The sequence below is a fragment of the Osmia lignaria genome, chromosome 5, assembly GCF_051020975.1.
Source record: "Osmia lignaria lignaria isolate PbOS001 chromosome 5, iyOsmLign1, whole genome shotgun sequence".
In the NCBI taxonomy this organism is placed as follows: domain Eukaryota; kingdom Metazoa; phylum Arthropoda; class Insecta; order Hymenoptera; family Megachilidae; genus Osmia; species Osmia lignaria.
In genome coordinates, this window is record NC_135036.1 from 7,186,397 (window position 1) to 7,204,812 (window position 18,416).

Genomic DNA, 18,416 nt, shown 5'->3' on the forward strand with positions numbered 1-18,416 from the left:
GCCTGGAAATATTTTCATTGAGAATATCGTAGTATTTAACCGGTACAGCATCTATCGATTGAAAACAGTATTTCAAACGTTTGTTCTTTCAATTTTATCCAGCTCCGAACGCCAGTCACCGATGGCCTTCGTGACAGTAAACGTGTTAATTCACTGTTTTCCAATGAGTAATTCTAAGAAATTGCGTAATAACGTTGCCAAAATCAACCAGACGTTAACATTTATCGCGAGGAGTGTTCGGAGGAGCAACGGGCGAGAACCCTTCTGCGGGAGTTTCAACCCTTTGCACCTCGACGACACTTCTCGCGTGAGAAAACCATTCGAATGGGTGACAAGTGGCGGCACACACTCTAACCGCACCTTTGCATCTTGTTGCAGGAAAACATCTCGACCCCAGAGCCAGCCGACATATCCGAGGAGGATCACTACTCGAGTAAGCAAAACCTTTCATTAACCGTTCGCAGACCTTGTCGTTTATTTTTATATATATTTTTCATTCTTTCTCATTCATACCAGAGATGATCAGACCGCGAGAATAATTTCCTGCGTTACTCGGGTGTCTCCTTTCGTACCCAGCACTTCGGGAAAATGTTCTGTTTTCGAAATGGAGTAGATCTTTTCAGTTAGGCCTCTAATTTACGAGACACCCGGGTAGACGAAAATTACCCGGATATCTCACCCGCAATTTTATCCCCGTTTATCAGATGTTTAGAATTTTATCGAACTCAGGGAACAAAAGGGGTTCGAACCGACGTTCGTTGTCCATTGGACAGGTCAGGACACGGTCGTTTCGAGAATCTGACCCAAATCGTACGCGATGGCGTCGCGTTTCTGCATTATTGAACGGGCTTGAATGATTTAGACGTCACGCCGTTCCCGTCAGCCGCCAACTTTATCCAGCTGCTAATAAATCTCCCTCTTTCTTTCTTCCTTCCTCTATCCGCTTTCGTTCTGCCGTCGCTCGAGTGCCCTTCTACGTGTCACTGCTAATTCTCTCGCTCGATCGAATCGACTCTGCAATTGGAGGGAACTCTGGAGACCGGCATAGTAAGCTTCAAAAGTTTCTCCCTTCATCTTGTTTCAATTTAGATTTTCGGTACGGATGTCGTCATAAGATGACGATATTAAAAATCAGTTCTTCTCATAAAATGACACTTTCTGCCTTATTAGGATTCATTTCAAATTTAAATGACATTTAGGTGCAATTATGTTCTTCTTGAAATTTATTCAATTTTAAATTATGTTTATTCAATACATCTTATTGTATCTTATATTCATTATTATCTTCACAAAGAATGCAGAATTAGAGGCGGATCGTCTTTCTTAGTACTTAATTATTTTTCACGATGGCAAAATATATTTTGAAAAAATTTTTTCTCGTCTCGTTTGAATTTTACAATAGGCACCTGGTATTTTGACGTATAAAAGCACGGCAACCTGTTCGAAAACACGTTCGCTGAATCGAGCCAGTCGCGGTCCGCGTTACGGACGAGCGACGTATTTATTAGCATGCACCGACATTTCAACCTCGTAATCTCGTTACCGCGGCCTCTTACATAAAAGAACGAGATGCACTCGCGCCTCGCACGATGACGTTGCCTCGCGGTTCTGAGAAACAACCGATTAATCAGACGAGGATGCTCGCCGACCTCCTCTTTCGTCGATGATCCCGCAGCATTTCGATCGAATGAAATTGTTCTTCGCACGTACCGCGACAGCCAGCACGATATCAATCGACATGATGTGTTTGCACCCGGTGTTGAGACTGGTTTACATTGCTAGAGGATAATAGTGCAAGTAAATTCATACGCGTACACTGGTATTCCATTTTTATTAACTTCTAATGCCTGGTTTATATTGGTAGAGTAAATGGTAATTGCAACACTTTGATTGCCATGTCATCCATGTTTAGGTGACACATGATTTTTCAAAGGAAATTTTATTGCCTAATTAGAAATATTTTTATTAGGTATTTGGAATACTGGATAGTAGGAAATGAAATATTCTGAGAATAGTGGATAAGATTTTCGTTGGTCTAATTTAGACCTTCTGAGGTGGGCCAAGTCCCTTAGAAATTTTGGCAATTTGGAATTTGGGAATTATGAAATTCTAAAATTCTAGAATTTTGTAATTTAGGAAGTCTGAAATTTTGCAATTTAAGAAGTCTAAAACTTTACAATTTAGGAAGTCTGAAATTTTGAAGTTTTGTAACTTTGGAATTTTGCAATTTTAGAACTCGAAAATTTTGAAATTCTAAAGTTTTAGGATTCTAGAATTTTGGAATCTCAAATTTTTCAAATGGTGAAAGTCCACATTTTTAACGAGGGAGCAGTCTAGATTTTTGGGGGTCCAGATCCACCCCAACCCCTATTTAATTTTCCAATGAAAATTTTTTCCAAATAAAAATATTATCTAATGAAAGTTTCAACAAATTTTGCATGGCAGTCAATGTGTTATGAAAAGGCACTAGAGAAATCTACCAAGTTAAATCTTTTTCCTCATTTCTTCAAATTTCGTCCAACTGGGCATCGAGTCAGAGGAGTTAATTGCTATTTCGACACGACCGCCGAAACGTAACGATTTCACGGTTCGTTTAATGAGCTTGCCTGCGCCAAAATTCTTCAGAATACACGAAATTTCCTGTGGAACTTGTTGCGGAGCTTGTTCTTTACTCATACGCGACGCGAGGTGATCGATAATTGAACGATCGAGATAGACTGTAGTACTCATCGGGCATGAGGTTTTAATTGACACTCGACGAACTCCCTGTCGCACTTTTGCGTCACATTTACTCTGCCTCTATAATATTTCTTTTATTTGTTATAATTATTAAGAACTCCCTGTGAGCAACCTGGGTCACTTATGTCTACGACTAATTTTTGTGCTATTTTTAATTTTCAAACAATCTAAAAAAATCCTGAGATACTTATTGAGAGCTCTATTTTAATACATATGTTTGAGGAATTAATTGGGAAAAATAAATATTCAGAAAAGGTTGAAATTCAGTTCAGACATAAACGACTCAGCTTGTCTATAAAAGATTTTTATTTATTTATTAAATAATAGGCAAATGCTCGATGAGATAAAAATTTTGTTAGACCTACACATGAGCTTAAAATGATTTTTCATAGGATTCAGAACGAAGAGGTTCATTTTTCTTCATGACACGCACTTCTCCGTTTACGTAATTTCGGTTTTCCATTCGTTTTTTCTATGTATGTTGACTCGACCGCATTTTTTGCTAGTTACATAATCATAGTTACCTCTTGGAGATATGAAAACAAGCATACAAGATTTTTTAAATCGAAAATCATTTGTCTCGTGATAACTTTCGAGTTAGATTTGAAAAGTACTGAAATCTAATGTACAATCTTCCAAATTGATGTATCTTACGAAACGTCTTCATCGCGTTTTATTTGTACCTGCAGCAACCCTTGCTTGGAATTCGAACGAGCTTACCTGTTGATGCGATCGAATGAAAATTCTGGAAACGCGCGATCGGTGACGAAACTGTTAACGTAGTTGCATTTTCGCGCGAGTGAGCTTGAGAATTAGTCGAATGCCGGGGAATTTCGATAGTTTGACCTGTTGCGCCGTCGAACATCGGGAGCTTCGATCGATCGAGAAACGAATCAAGCATATTCTATCTGATTTGTCCAAATTCCGATATAATTGTCCTATATTAAACAACATTCACGTTGAATTTATTCTGAACACAAAATCACTTTAAATTACAATCACTAGAACTCAACACAATTACAATACAATTTTAAAACGAGCACAGAAAACCAAGTAATATTCCTCTATGACACAGTAATTAACAGGTAATACATTTCCTTCCTTGCCCATTCACAGTATAGTCGGCGCAGAAATCTAATTCGTGTTTTTCAAATATGGAAAGGGTAATTTTCAATTCAATTTATTATTTTAAATAATTAAATTTAAAATATATTTTAATATTTCTCACGCTATATTTCTGCGGCCGACTATAAATTTCCTTAAATTCGCCCTCCCAGAATGTTTCCTGTCACCAATCCGGTTCCAAAAGTGGGCCCTCGATTCTCACCAACCACCTCTATCGGCACCATTTCATCGTTATTAATCATGCCCTGAGACCAATTGGCACTTTTAATTTCGGCAGGCGCGTTCATGAAAGACCCGGATAACCTGAAGCTGATGCTGCTCGCGTGGAATTATAATCTTCAACAGCGGGCTCAGGCTCAGGCCCAGGCCCAGGCACAGGCTCAGGCAGCCAACGCGGCCCTATCGCCAAATAACTCCTCGACAACCACGGCCACCACCGTTGGCACACCTGTCACCAGCCAATCGGCCATATCCACGGCAAACAACACCATTAACAACTCCACACTTACAGGTAACACCTTATTTCATCGACGAAATCGCGAGCTAGTGAGTGTCCTCGGCTTATTTACAGTTTTCATTGCCGCGATCGCGCGGATTCAGCGAGTAAAACGAACCAAGAGGGTGCCGGTATATATCGTTGGGGTGAAATTAAACAGGGGCTGTTTATTGGCATGAACGAAGGAATTTGCTGTTTTTTTATTTTTATTTTTGGTATTGTTTATTACTGGCACTGGTTTACAGTACGTGTTGTAGTTATATTCGTTGTTACAGTATTTTGTAGCTTTTATTTATTTAAACAGAAAATTTAATTGATCGAGAATACGTGAATTTATTAATAAGCTGTTTTAATTTTAATCATTTCTTAAGAATTTTGCATGAAGCTGGGAAATTATGTTATTTTCATTATTTTTTAAATAATTTCTTGATACTTTTTTTAATTTCTAATTTGTAGTAAGATTGCTATAATTAATTCTTAACAGAGGCAATTCAGAAGAACTGCAGAAACTTCTGATTTATTTAATAATCTAAAATTTCCAAATAACTTTTAACAATAGTAACGTGTTCTTTAAAATATCGTTTCTTGTATAGAACAAGATCTGAAAAATGTTCGGTACAGGAGGCAGAAGGTTTCTCTGACGAAATCCTGCGAGCGAGTTGAAAAGGATTCCGCCGCATTCGAGGCGTAATCGCGGCATGGCGCGGCGCGGCGGAGACTTCAATGCTCAAGTTTCGCGTCCTTCTCCGACGAGCAATGGTGAATTGCAGGTTTCGCGGGGCCAAGGTGTACCGGCTATTTAGCTCATGCGAGTTTTGTCGTTGTACCTCGACGTGACTAATGGATTGTCGGGCTGTGACGGTGCTGCGTAGGAAATTCACTGCTCCTTCTTTGGCCCGTGAAACCGAGCCGTTTCGACGACAACGACACGGTTCTCCGTTGTTGATCGGCCGTGATTAACGCCGCTAATTAACCGTGGGCTCGTTCGGCGTGTCACCCACGCGTCGACCATTATTGTGTCGCGTGGTTGCAGGTGAACCTAGTGGGGAGAGTAAATTTCGTGTCTTAAAAGATTGATCGTGCAACGGTGATTTTTCACAATTTCCAATGGATAAAACTTGGGGAAAAAATATTTGCAAAATTTCAGTAAATAAGATAAATGATTTATCGTTATTTTAAATGTTTCAAAGAGTTCTCATCTTTGTAAATCAGAGAAGCAAGTATATTTGCAGCCAGATTTATTGAATGATCGTCTGGGGTAGCCAGTAGAAGCTATTTCAAATTTTTACTTAGATAAGCAAACAATTATTTCTTATCTTTCATTGAAGCTAGTGCAGTATGCAGTTATACGAGCGTTCAAATCATCAGATATACGAACCCGTGTACACTGATCTTATCAAATCAGACATTTCATTCTTTGTTTCTCTTTTTCTCACAAGAACGAATCGATTCAGTTACACGAGTTCACTGTCAAGTCTGATATTCAAACTATTCCTTTCCCTTTCCATACAACATTCATTGACTTATGTTCGATCATAATCAAGAAACTATAAACAGCAACCTGTTTCCTCTGTTTTCTTGATAATTCCTGAAGTTTGAAATTTATTTATTTAACACAATTTTTATTATTCCTAAGAAAAACTCTGGCTACCGTTGGACAGAAGGGTGAATTTCGACCGCCAAACGGTCAATTTCGAAACAACCCCTTTTCTCATCCCTTAGGATGTTCAAACGAGTTGAGATTCGTTGCGGGTAGAATCCCATCGAGACAAGCAGGCACTCCCCTTTCCTTTTTTCACGACCCACGGGTCCGCAGAACGGTTCAGTTAGGCGAGGTTGCGGAAGGATAATTCACCGTTGCCCTCTGCCTCCCTTCTCGGAGGCATCCTTACTGGCAAACTGGTTTCGAGACGGCCCTCTACATCTCAGACGTGGTCATTGCGTAATGAACCAGCCGACGAAGTCGCGATGCGATGGTACGTGTGCAACCAGACCAGAGACGATGGTTCCACCTTCCTTCGGAGTCGCCTTTTCCCTCTTCTCGTTCTCCCCGTCCTCTTTCGCAAATCGGTTTCGCGATAAATCGACGCGGCCTCCGCTTTACGATCGCCTCGGAAAAATTGCCAGGGAAAATGCTGGAGTATATTTCATGTTACTTTACTGACGTTCCACCCTCCTTCGTTTGGTCTGTTATTAATTTTGGTAATTTTTTTTTAATGGGACGTGGTTTTTGTTATGGGTGCAAAAGGGACCATTTATAGCGAGAAACTTTCTGTTACTCTTTTTTAAATTTTGGACTATAGTAGCGAACGAAACAGTAGCTGAAAAAATACATCATTCTTCGTGTCCAATAAAACATATCTCGGACAGCAATATATTTCTCGAATGAATTCTTCCAAGAAAGCAACTCCTCTTTTCCGTCGCCGAAGAGGTAAGCCCGAAGAAAACAACGAATAAATCTTCGTCCCGTCATCATGCGGTTATCTCGATTTTTAATCAGTTAATATACTCCTTAAGATGCTCAAGTTGTGCCTTAACGGTAAAGAATCTTCCTTCAACGATGTTTGCCAAAGAGAACACGTATTGCATGGTAGACGATGACCATCCAGCGATGGTCAAAGCTGATTTTACATAACAAAAGCGATATTTTCATGTATCTTTATCCGTGTGTGAAAGATCATTTCGTCGAATCTCTTCATTTTAGTTGCGTATACCCGTGAAGATTTAAATTGATTATCTTGAATAATTTCGTCATGTACATTATGATAATTAATTTGTTAATGGCTTATTAAAATGACCCTAGGAAGAATTATAGAAAATTTCAAGTAGTATTAATATTGCATTAATTAGGTGTCGGAGCTTATTAAGTGCCTTAGAAATAAAAATAAAACTGTAGAATCATTTTCACTGTGATAATTGAAATATTGACTTATCAAAATAATTTAAGCAGAAATTTTTTTAAAAATTCAAATGGTATCGATATTATAGCTTAAATTTAATATTAAGGGATGCAGCCCTAAATAATTACAATCATAATTGTATCTATTACACATGGCCATTTTCACTATGTTAATTAATATATTGATAATTAATCAAATGAAAAAATAATTTAAGCGAAAATTTAAAAGAATTTCAAATGTTATCAATATTATAGAAAATAGAAAGCTTAAATTAAATATTAAAGGATGTTACCCTAAATAATTGCAATTATAACGTATGGCCATTTTCACTGAATTAATGATCCACGAATATTCCAAAGAAAACACTGAACTAACAACACGGGAACACGATTCCTCGAGATAGAGAAAACTGAACAAAAGTCCCGGTGCGCGTTATCAGTAATCTTCGCGAGGAGGAGCGCAGATTATTCCGTCATCTTTGCAAATGTCAGTGACCATTAAGGGAGGGAGCGTGGTTCTTTTTTTCCAGAAAGCTGAATTCCTGTTGGAAGATTCAAAAGTGAGATTACAGTTACCGCTTGCGAAACGCGAGTTTGCTCGCCTCTACGTTTTCCCCGTGGGTTTTGTTTTTCGTTAGCGGAATCTCGTAACGCGAAATGGGGTTCCCTTATCGGAAAATCGATTTTGCGAAACGTTCGTGGGCGAACAGGCGTTGACCAGGAAGACAAAAATGCTTCGCGGACAAAGGATACCTGTGTTGTTATGTAAATTCATTGATAGAGTGAAATCTCTCCCTGTCGCATGTACTTTCGATTTTCGATTTGATTTGAGAAGTTCGGATATTAATTTTAATACTAACGTTTATTTACGTTAAATAAATCTTGTTTAACCCTTTGAGCCTGGGTCGATTGCGAAAGAGTTTCATATATTGGAGAAATAATTTTTCAAAGAACAGTGTAAAATTTAGAAAATTAAATTAAAGTTTGGGCTCTCTCCATGGTCCGCCGTCCAAAAGTTAAATAATGTATCTTAATAGATAATTCTACAATTAGTAGAATCGTACTAAAATTTATTTTATTATCAAAGGTAGTAATTACGCAAATTATTGAAACTATTTCTTCCGTCATGTAATAAAAAATCGAGATTCAAGAAAAATGAATTTCAACACTTGACAAGATCAAAAGATAGAAACTTCTCGTTCTCCCGTCGTCCTCTCATAAATCCAACAGATAGATTTCTCTTTTCCTTGAAAAATATATCCTGTCGTCGTTCACGATTTTCCATCGACAGAATATCGAAATTCCAAATCTCATGTTCTGCAGAAGCTAGCCTCGCCAACGCGATAAAGAATCTTCTCTTTAATGGACGGTGACATTTACGAAAGCGGCGGGAACGGACGCCTGTTGCGAAGCGAATCGTGTTTATAACGATTTTCTCGTATGGTTATTAGCTCGATCTAAGTTTAATACTTTCCTTTTCCCTCGACAATCGTACGTGTCGCGATACGATTTTCGGATAAGCTAAATCTTGATAAAACAAAATGTATTCTTTCAAATTAAAGAATATTCCACAGGCAAAGCGTGTCGGATATCTTTGTTCGAATAAATTACACAATGAAATCTTACGAAAAGAAAACCACTTTCTGAAATGAAAATTGTACGTTCACGCGTGTATGCCCGGCGTTGTTTCGCTCGTGGCGCTCGGGCAACGAGATAAAACACGGTGCTGTGCGGTTGGTGGCTCGTAGCCGTCCGTGGGCGTGCGCCAGCTCGTCCGTGAATTTTGTTGCACGGCCACGCACGTAGCGTGGCTAGAAAAAGAGGAAGTCGACGGGGCCAGCCGGGTATTAGTTTCCTTTTGCGGGAAGCGGTTGAAGGAACGAGGAGGACGAACTGCCGGGTGGGGTGGCAGCGACTGATTTCAGGTTCAGACCAGCGGCCAGTTCAGGAACGGTTCTGGTGGGATTGGGATTGGTAACCGGCTTTCTAGCCAAGCTAGCCGGGTTCACCGGCTATCCCCTGGGCCCCCTCTGTTTTGCAACGCCGGCCATCCGGGGAACGGGTGTCGGGGAACCCTCGCACCCATCGACTTTTCGAGTTTCGAATATCTTTGAAAAATATCTTTGAATATCCTCTCACCAATCCCGTCCGTATTTCAATCGATTTTCTCGACCGTCGACATTGAACATCTTTGGAAAATTATCAATTGAACCATTGGTTCAAAAAATCCTTCCAACAACAACAAACACGACCAAACAGGGAAATCCTTTCCCTGACCAGGGACAAGGGTGGGGAGAGTCCGTTCCACTCGCCGCGTTCCTCGTTGCCCACGAATTCTTCGTGGCGAGCGTGTACGAGCGCAAGAACCAAGGTGCAGCAACCTCGATGCATCGTTACTAGCGGAGGAAGAGAGGAAGAGAGCCGGGTGCTGCGCCGCCTCCTGGACGAGGGTCCAGTTTCCTGGGTCGTCTACTCGCGCGTTCAGTTACTGGTTCTACCGGAATCTTCCTGGAAGCGTGCGTGCGTGGTTCTGCGTGCGATCGTTGAACGGAGAATTTAGAATCGGTCTTAGTGCAGGGTGCTCGCGGATGCCCGCCGCATCGACTTTGGGATTTTGTCCCGCGGTCCTATGTTTCCGGGATGAACCGTCCACGGCACCGAATTATTTAATCATTGATCTTGTTCGAAACGCTGCTGGCCTTTCTCGACTACTGGTTAGACGACTCTGTCCAAGTGTAAGTTCCTCATTCTTATAGGGGTTCGATGCAAAGGGGGTTGAAAATTCTTGTTCGATCATTTTTCTCTGATTTCTTTTCGAGCTGTTTGATAAATATTGTGGGAATATATATCTAGTGAAAAACTAAGACTTCACGCAAGTCTACCCAGTTTTCTCCACGATGGTCGCAATTATTCTGCCCGTTTTCCCGTTGCCAGGCATTCTCCTACTCATTCTCTCACTCTCTCATTCATTCCTTAAAACTAACAATAAGAAGCCAGACACCGGGTCTGCATCGTGTCATCCTACCCCGCCTGCAGTCAACCCAAACTCCGGGTGACCCTGCCATAAACAGTGCCCACTCGAGGGCCACGCTTGCAGGCCCGCAATCCCACAATATTTTCAGAGGTTTTATCCAATTTTTTTATAGATCAAAGTTGTACCATTTATTGGCATAGATATTTTTAATATCCCTAGGGAAGTCTACCCCAACGTTTCCCGAAGCGCGGTTACTAAAACTTCGAGTTTAGCCCGTTATGTCAATCAGAGAGCGATTCTCGAGCACCGAGTTAACTCGTTCTTTCCCGTTTAACGTCGGTTCATATCATTTCGAACGATCAATTCCGTGGACAAATTGCTGCTCCGGTGGATCTCGTCCGAATAATTCGAAGCTTCGAATAAGAGGTACGCCAGTGTTGGCAGCCTTGACTCGGAGGCGTCTCTTAAGAGCGTTTCCTTTCAGCGGGAAGAGAAAAAATCGTCGACCTGTTTCCAAAACCCGTAATAAGTCTAAGTAGATCCCTTCCACGAGCCGCAAGAAAGAGTCGCGCTGTTCCATCGTCGAGATGCCGGGAGAGAATGTACGGGCAAAAGGTGCTTTCACGAGGATGTTGGCGAGGACAGGTACGAAGCGAGAGGCTACAACGCGAAACCGCCGAGTGTTGCGGATCGCGGGTAGGGAGTGCCTCAGGGGAACCGTAAAGAGGCTACTTCTGGCTCGCGAACTTCTGCCACTTTCCATCTGCCCTCTGGATTAGACAGGATGGGTCCAATATTCTCATCCGATTAGCATTCGTGAATAAATCTTGAAATTATCATTCCTTCGCCTAAAAACATTCGAATATTTCGGTGTCGTTTAATTCAATTGGTTCATTCAGGATTCATCAGAATTTTGACTAAAATTCTCGCTGAAATTCCTCTCCGTTTGTTGAACGGATAGATTGCTCTCGACGATCAATCGGTTCGTGAAATTCCAAGGAACGGGAAACGAAGCTTCGGGAAGAGAATCGGAGAGCGTCAGATGCGGGCAAGTTCCGGGGAACTTATTTGAATTGTCGTCGAGAGCAAGCGCAACAAGTTGACAGACGCTGTTCTAGATGCGGCGATAAAAAGTTCACGGTTTAATGCCGAGTTACGCGAACCGACGTTGATGTAAATTTCGAACGGTACGTTTCGCCTCGACGCGGTTCGCGATCCTCGGGGGACTTGTAATGGGAGCAAATCAGAAGGAAATCAACCTTTTTGAAAGGAACTTATTATATTTAAGCATTGGAGGTGTAAGATCATCTTAACTTTATCTTTAAGTACCAACGAAAGGGTTAAAAGTTTAACTTTCAGATGGCGGACCATGGAGAGAGCTCAAATTTTAATTTAATTTAATTTCTAAAATTATTCTTCCACTATATATATATATATATATCCATAAAACCCTTTCGTTAAAAAATAATACACCTAATTTTGGGTTAATAATTCTTTTTTTGTAAAATTTGATCACGATTGACGCATGCTCCGCCGTTCAAAAATTAACAAAGACACCGTCGTATTCAATGTTTCAGACTCTCGAAACGGTTCCACGGAGTTGGTAGACATGCCCGCCGGTACCGTTCCAAATTTGGGAGCCGTGGCCGGTGTTGGCAGCGAGGACATGGCATCCTTGTGGGCATCTTACGCTATGGGACTGAAGAAGACGCCGCCGCCAGCGTCGTCAGCGACGCCCTCGCGATCCGATCGCGATCGTGAATCGAGCCCGGCGGGTGGCGAAGGGACGGGGAGCGCTCACGACGAGACCAGCAGCAGTGGTAATAAAGAGGACGAGGATGACGACGACGAGGATCCCGACGAGAGGTTGGACCCCAGACACCACGACCCGGAGCGTCAGAAGGCTTTCAACGTGAGTCGCGTTTTACGTAATTCTCGCGGTCAACTTGTTTCATTTTTTCTTCTTCTTCTTATTTCCTGGCCGAGACGAAACGAAATGGGAGGCTACCTCGACCAGCCAGCCGTGATTAATGAAGCGAGCAGGAGATCGCAGACGGCTTTTGGTTCTCCTTTCGAAACGAGAATAATTCATTCGATGAATTCTGCTCTCGGAGATGTTTCAATGCTCCACGCTTGTTTATGACAGTGTCTTTCACGAAGAGTGACTTCATCTTAAATTGTTTGTTGTTTGAAAAAATCTTTCCAATGAAATTTGTTCACTTGTGGTCTAGGGACTCGAGATACCTGGATAGACAAAATTATTGGTCTTTCCAGTCTATTCAAATTTAAAACTTTTCTTTTATTTTGGCTTTCCTGTCGAGGATCTCATTTGCCTATATTATACGGGTAATCTGGATACTCGGGTATCTCGTAAATTAGAAAAATGTAGACACAAATATTTTTTTATTTTCATATACATATTCTATTTGAAAAGGTGGAAAATCAGTATAAAATCTTAAAGACGCTTTTACTTAAACAAAACTTTCCACGCTAATTTAATTGAAATCAGTATGATCCGTCGATAAGGTGTTAATTATCTCGAATAAACGCAGCTAGCACCTCGCAACACCTGAAACCGTAACCAGTCTCTTGCTCTAACCATTTCCTTCCCCGACCGTTGGCTCGCATTAAACCGGAAACGGCGAGTTTATTGCGGCTAACATTACCAGCGAGCGTCGGGAACCGCGTAAAAAGATACGAAGTTGTTCGCGCGTTCGCGGCAAGGGAAAGGAAACAACGTTTGCAGGAGGGTAGAAAAAGAGGCGGTATCCTCGTTCGAATGAAAGCTAAGCCGAGCTACTATTGGACTTTTCCCCCGAAAAAGGCTCAATTATCGTAAAGTTTTATGAAAACAACGTCGCGGCGCCGCGTAGCTCGCTCCCTTTTCAACGTCTTCCTCCAACGCCAACCCTCTTCAACGATGGAATCTGAAATCCAACCGGGGCTCGCAGATGGCCGTGAAGCCGGCTACCGAGCTGCTCCTTAATTAATTACAATTAGTTTAATAGAAGCCCGGTACGACTCCCACCACCGCGAAATGCTTAATTCCTTCTAGCAAACTGTACAGGGCTCCGTTTAATTCATTCCGTCGTCTGTCCGCGTCCTTTTACAGATGTTCGTCAGGCTCTTCGTCGACGAGAATCTCGATCGTATGGTGCCGATCTCGAAGCAACCGAAGGAGAAGATACAGGCCATTATCGATAGTTGCACCAGGCAGTTCCCGGAATTCGCGGAGAGGGCCAGGAAGAGGATCCGAACGTACCTGAAGAGCTGTCGGAGGAACAAACGCGGCAAAGAGGGTGCACCTTGGGATGCCGTGAGTATTCGAATTAAATTTAAAATAATTAAAAATATTAATTAAGATTTCTTGGAGTTTCTGGGGAAACGAGATATTTATTTTATCAAGACCCACCCTCTTCTCTTTTACAAAATTATTTTAACTGGAATTTTTAGTAACTATTCTATCAATAATTTATGAAAAATTAGAACAAAAATAATTTCCAGTTATATTGGAAACGTTTCGTCGGACCAAGGAAGGTCAGCCGCGAGAGTCCATGGATTCTCGAGGTCTGAGTCAAGTTCGGTCTTTTGGTATGCGACGATCACGTGAGCGGTGTGTTTCTTTTTAGGCGAGGCCCACTCCGGCACACTTGACCTCCGTGCAGGCCGAGCAGATTTTGGCAACCGCCTGCGAAAATGAGAGCGACAACGCGAAACGCATGAGACTCGGTATGGAGCCAGTCTCGCAGCCGATGCCAACTCTTCCGGCCGCAACGGTGAGTAAAATTAGAATGAAAAGAACTCGATCGTTCTCGTTCGCCGATCTTTCTGTAAACGCGCCTTTATTTTTTTACTAATTATTTCTATAAAATTCGAGACGCGTCCTAAAATAAAAACACGCGAGACGCGATGAAAAGTAGAATCGTGTTCGCGAATGTGAGCAAAGATCTTCGCTCGTGACGCAACACCGTGGACGATAAAGTTTTCCATGAAAGTTGTCGGCTCCGTTCGTAAAATTATCGCCGGTTCAGATCCGAGCATCGGGCTCCTGCGCAACGCTTCAAAGCTTGATACGTGAAACGAAGCTAGGATTGATATAGGTACACAGAGAGAGGCCGACGATAACCCCGTGGGTCGCGCACCTCTCCCACTCTGATGCAACCCACACAAGCTGACCACGTTGTACGCGGAACGACGGAAAAATCGAAATATTCTCCGGTCCAGGAGTCGTCAACGAGCTTTGGATCGGCCGATTGCGTGCCGCACCGATGTACCAGAGCCCGCTTCGAAATTTCGCTTAAATTCCAACATCGAAATAGCTTTCCCATCGGTATTTCCCGACCTAGCTACGAATCATTGTCCATGGTTAAATGAAAATTAATATTCCACCGGAATCGTTACCAAGAATGAGTCTCTGTTTTGGAGAAACATCATCGATAATGATTGATGTAATGTTAGTAATAGACAGGATTAAATAGTTGCAAAACTGAAAGAAGAATAGTAAAAGTAGATTTACAAAATTTATTTGAAAGTGACAAATTATCCATTTAACTGCCTTTTTCAATTATTTTATTATTTAATGCTTCCAGAAGAAATTATTGTGTTTTAAATAATTCAGAGTATATGTCTTTATGAGGTTCTTTTTAATTGAATAATTATTCAATTAGGAGGCTAAATGAGAATAAATTTTGGAGGATCTTATTTGACCTACTTACACGACACAATGTACAAATTGTTTCCTGGAAATGCTTGCAAAGACGCAATTCATTGGGTGAAAATAAGTTGAATGGTTTATCTTTGTACGTTTCGGAGATAATTGAATTCGATAATCTGTCTAGTACATGCGTGACAAACTAAAAATTCGTTTTTGCGTTTCTAAAACGTTATCAACGGACATTGCCAAACGATTTCACCGTCTTCATTGACGTTGTCGAAAGATAATTTATTTATTGTTATTATTAGATACTTTTAAAAATATTTTCATGATGAACAGAGCTGATAATCAACTAATTAAAAGAAAGTGATCAAACAAGAATTAAAAGTAAAATTTATTAATGCAAATTGGTTGAAAAAAAGGATTACAAAGAAAATGTTACATTTCATCTACCAAAATCACTTGTCTTCATTTTCTAATTCCTATCTCCTGTACCTTTATCGTTCTTCAGATAAAATTCCCTATAAGGAGCTAGGGATCCCTAGATGGCGCCATCTACAGATATCATCCACCATTTCGTTTTTCACTACCCTTTCACAGTTCGTTCAACCTGATCATATAAAAAGCGCAGAATATCCCCTTCCAGAATAAAATTGATCGGTATTAAGAAAATCCCCTTATTGATCAAGCACCATCAGGGTACCTAATCCTCCTTAGGTCCTTCCGAATATTGGTCCAGCCAGTTCCGACTCCCTTGTTCGACGGCAAGAATGCTAGAAACTCGGTGTTTCTCGCCTCGACTTATCTACTTTGAAAATCCTTAGCGAGTACGAGGGAGAGAGAGTGAAGACAGAGGGAGAAAGATAGAGGGAGAGACCGATAACCTCTGCGGCGACCTAAACCTAACCCATTAAGGAGAAGACCGGGGTTCGTGCAACGACGCGGCTATCTGCCGTAGCCACCTATATAATTGACGTCAACGCACACTGCTCGCCTTTCATAAAAACACCTCCCTACATCCGTTCTCCTCTCTTCTTGACGATTTCATTCCTCCGTGCACGCCTGTGCTCTCGTCGTCGTCGTCGTCGTCGTCGTCGTCGCCGCCGTCGTCGTTTCTTCGCCCCCTCTGTGTGCGCTGCCTTTAGCCGTCTTTCTTCTTTCTCGGTCCCGTTCTTCCCCTTTCTTTCGCCACTACCTCTCTTCTCTTTCCTCGAATTAATTTCCTTGGCCGCGAGTCAAGCTTACTCGCGCCTCGACGTCTTCGTACGCCGCATCTGGTCGCATCTCGATCCTCTCGTCGCGCGCCTGCCTTTTTGCCGCCATTTTTCATTTCTCACTATCCTCCCTCGACGCCTGCTCCATCGAGCGTACCAACCGTCAGGTGACACACTGTAGCCGGTGAACCGAAGATGATCGGGTCGACGAGTGATCCGCAAGATCGATCGGTTCATCGTCTCCATCGACGCGTGCTGTTTTTGGTGATTGGTGTTCTTTGATCCCTTCGAGGCTGGTCAGCTTCCATGGGACACGGTTCTGTGATACCCATGAAAGTGTTTATGGATCCGACAGGATGAACAGGAGGTTCAGATCGCGAGGAACTTGGTCGGGATACAGTTAAATTGTTATGGGTGCCTGATAATCGGTCGATCATGAGGAAGAAAAACCTAAGGGTGGTGCATAAACAGGTGTACGACCGCGTGCAGATCCAGCAGGTACATTGGGAGATCTCGTCTCGGAACACGTGATTTCTTCTTTTATTTTAAAACCGTACGATTGCTCTTTCGCGTGATTCTCTCGCGTTCAACCGATCCACGATCGCCAACTGACGAAAACTGGGTCAGAATGCTTAAAAATCTGGAGCATGAGATAATGGTTTCTCGCGTGTCCAGGGTGGTGGGGATTCCACGGGGGAGGGATCGAGCCAATCGGCGGAGGCAACAAAATGTAACGATTATTGACAAAAGTCATGCCCCGTTGGAGATTTGAACAACCTCGATTGCGATCGATCTTGTTCACGTATTTGTCAGAATTCAGATGAACGTTCCACGATTTTCAGAAATCTTCCAAAATTTTTCTATTCTAACTATAAATTTCTCTGCCTGTAATTTAATGAATGAAATTAACCATTTATTATTAAGGTTCTATTATGAAAGTTAAAAATTAAAAGTTGTTGAAATTTCATCGGTGTTTAAATATTAATTAACGTGAAATCTTAAAATTTCCGTCGGTAATTTAACGGAAGATGGGGCTAAGATCGAGTGCTTGTTACAGCAAACGGACGTCCGGTCAAGTTTAGAGCATTTCTCGAGTACGCCAGTGAAATCACTTCCGGGAAAGAGGGAGGATACACCGCCGGCATCGCTAACGTCCCTGGCGCCGCTAACCAGTTTGGCGAACTTGCCGAGTAACACCCTCTCTTCTACACCCCTGTCTCTCGCACCCGCGTCGAAACTGCTCACACCGGCAGACAACAAGGGTCTCATGAGGTCAGTATCATTAAATCATCCTGAAATTGACTTAATTATTTTTATTTTTATTTGTAGAATAAAATTAACCGTGGAAGTATAATTTGAACAATATATTTCTGTTCTAATTAATCAAAAATTAAATTGTTTAAATGTTATACAATTAGTATCGAAAACAAACTAGACTTATATTCATCAATAATGAAAGCACAGTCTAGACGAAGTAATACCAAATTTAGATCAACGTCAATGTTCGATTTGGAGTAAAAAGGATTTTGGTAAATATAGATGCTCTATCGTCTTGAATTAAAGATAATGATTATCTTACCGTCCACGGGATTAAATGAAATTTTATCGAAATTTCTTCAATCTAGTTTTAACCACACAGAAGAATACTGTTGCAATTTCTATAATTAGCCTCTGTAATCAAAACTGTAATTAGTTCACGATACGATCGAACGAAAGATAATAAACAAATGGGATTCTACTTAAAAGTTCCTTTCAAAATTTCTATCCAAATGTTTCCCAATCGTTAATTATTTAAAAAAGAAATAATTTATCAGTTGTCAGAATTTTTCTCCAATTTATCATCAACGATGGAGTTAGTACGAATCGGTTTTCGACGATCGAGAAAAATTACGCGTCTGTTCTCGTAGCCGATCAGCCGGCTGCTCATTCTCGCTTCGTGATCTCTCATTCACACCGATTCGAGTCGGCCACGACGGAGGAGTTGCAGATAAAACGGTTGGTAGACGGTCAAAGATCACGGAGCGAGAGAGAATGCCAGAGGCAGAATTGCGCGGAGCTAATCAATGTTATGGCTTATCGCTAACACGAATCTCGTTTGCGTTTTTCAGCCAGGCGACGATAGTCAGCTCGTCGACCGTTAATGGTGTTGCCAGCGGCGGTGCACCGACGGCGATGTACAGACCAAATTTCAGCCAGGCGTTCCAGCGTGCGGGACCAACCGTCCCGCCAACCCTTTCGGCTGGACTCTACCCGACCCAGAGTTTCACGTCGGGCCTATTGAGCAACGGTACACAAAGTAATATTCCTTATCGGTG

The 18,416-nt window shown here is 41.8% G+C and overlaps 1 protein-coding gene across 7 annotated transcripts in view; it reads left to right on the forward strand.

Moving 5' to 3' along the window:
- LOC117605063 (nucleolar protein 4-like) overlaps positions 1–18,416 on the forward strand; it is a 116,641-nt gene that overhangs the window by 94,461 nt on the left and 3,764 nt on the right. For 4 of the 7 annotated variants that reach the window (XM_076688395.1, XM_034325886.2, XM_034325888.2 and 1 more), the window contains 7 exons: positions 379–433; positions 4,142–4,375; positions 11,811–12,145; positions 13,346–13,549; positions 13,863–14,009; positions 17,159–17,373; positions 18,210–18,397. In XM_076688395.1, coding sequence (XP_076544510.1) covers positions 4,150–4,375; positions 11,811–12,145; positions 13,346–13,549; positions 13,863–14,009; positions 17,159–17,373; positions 18,210–18,397 — 1,315 coding nt within the window. In that variant the 5' untranslated portion in view covers positions 379–433; positions 4,142–4,149. The remainder of the gene's footprint in view (positions 1–378; positions 434–4,141; positions 4,376–11,810; positions 12,146–13,345; positions 13,550–13,862; positions 14,010–17,158; positions 17,374–18,209; positions 18,398–18,416) is intronic. The other 3 variants (XM_034325889.2, XM_034325890.2, XM_034325887.2) reach the window with 2 other exon arrangements.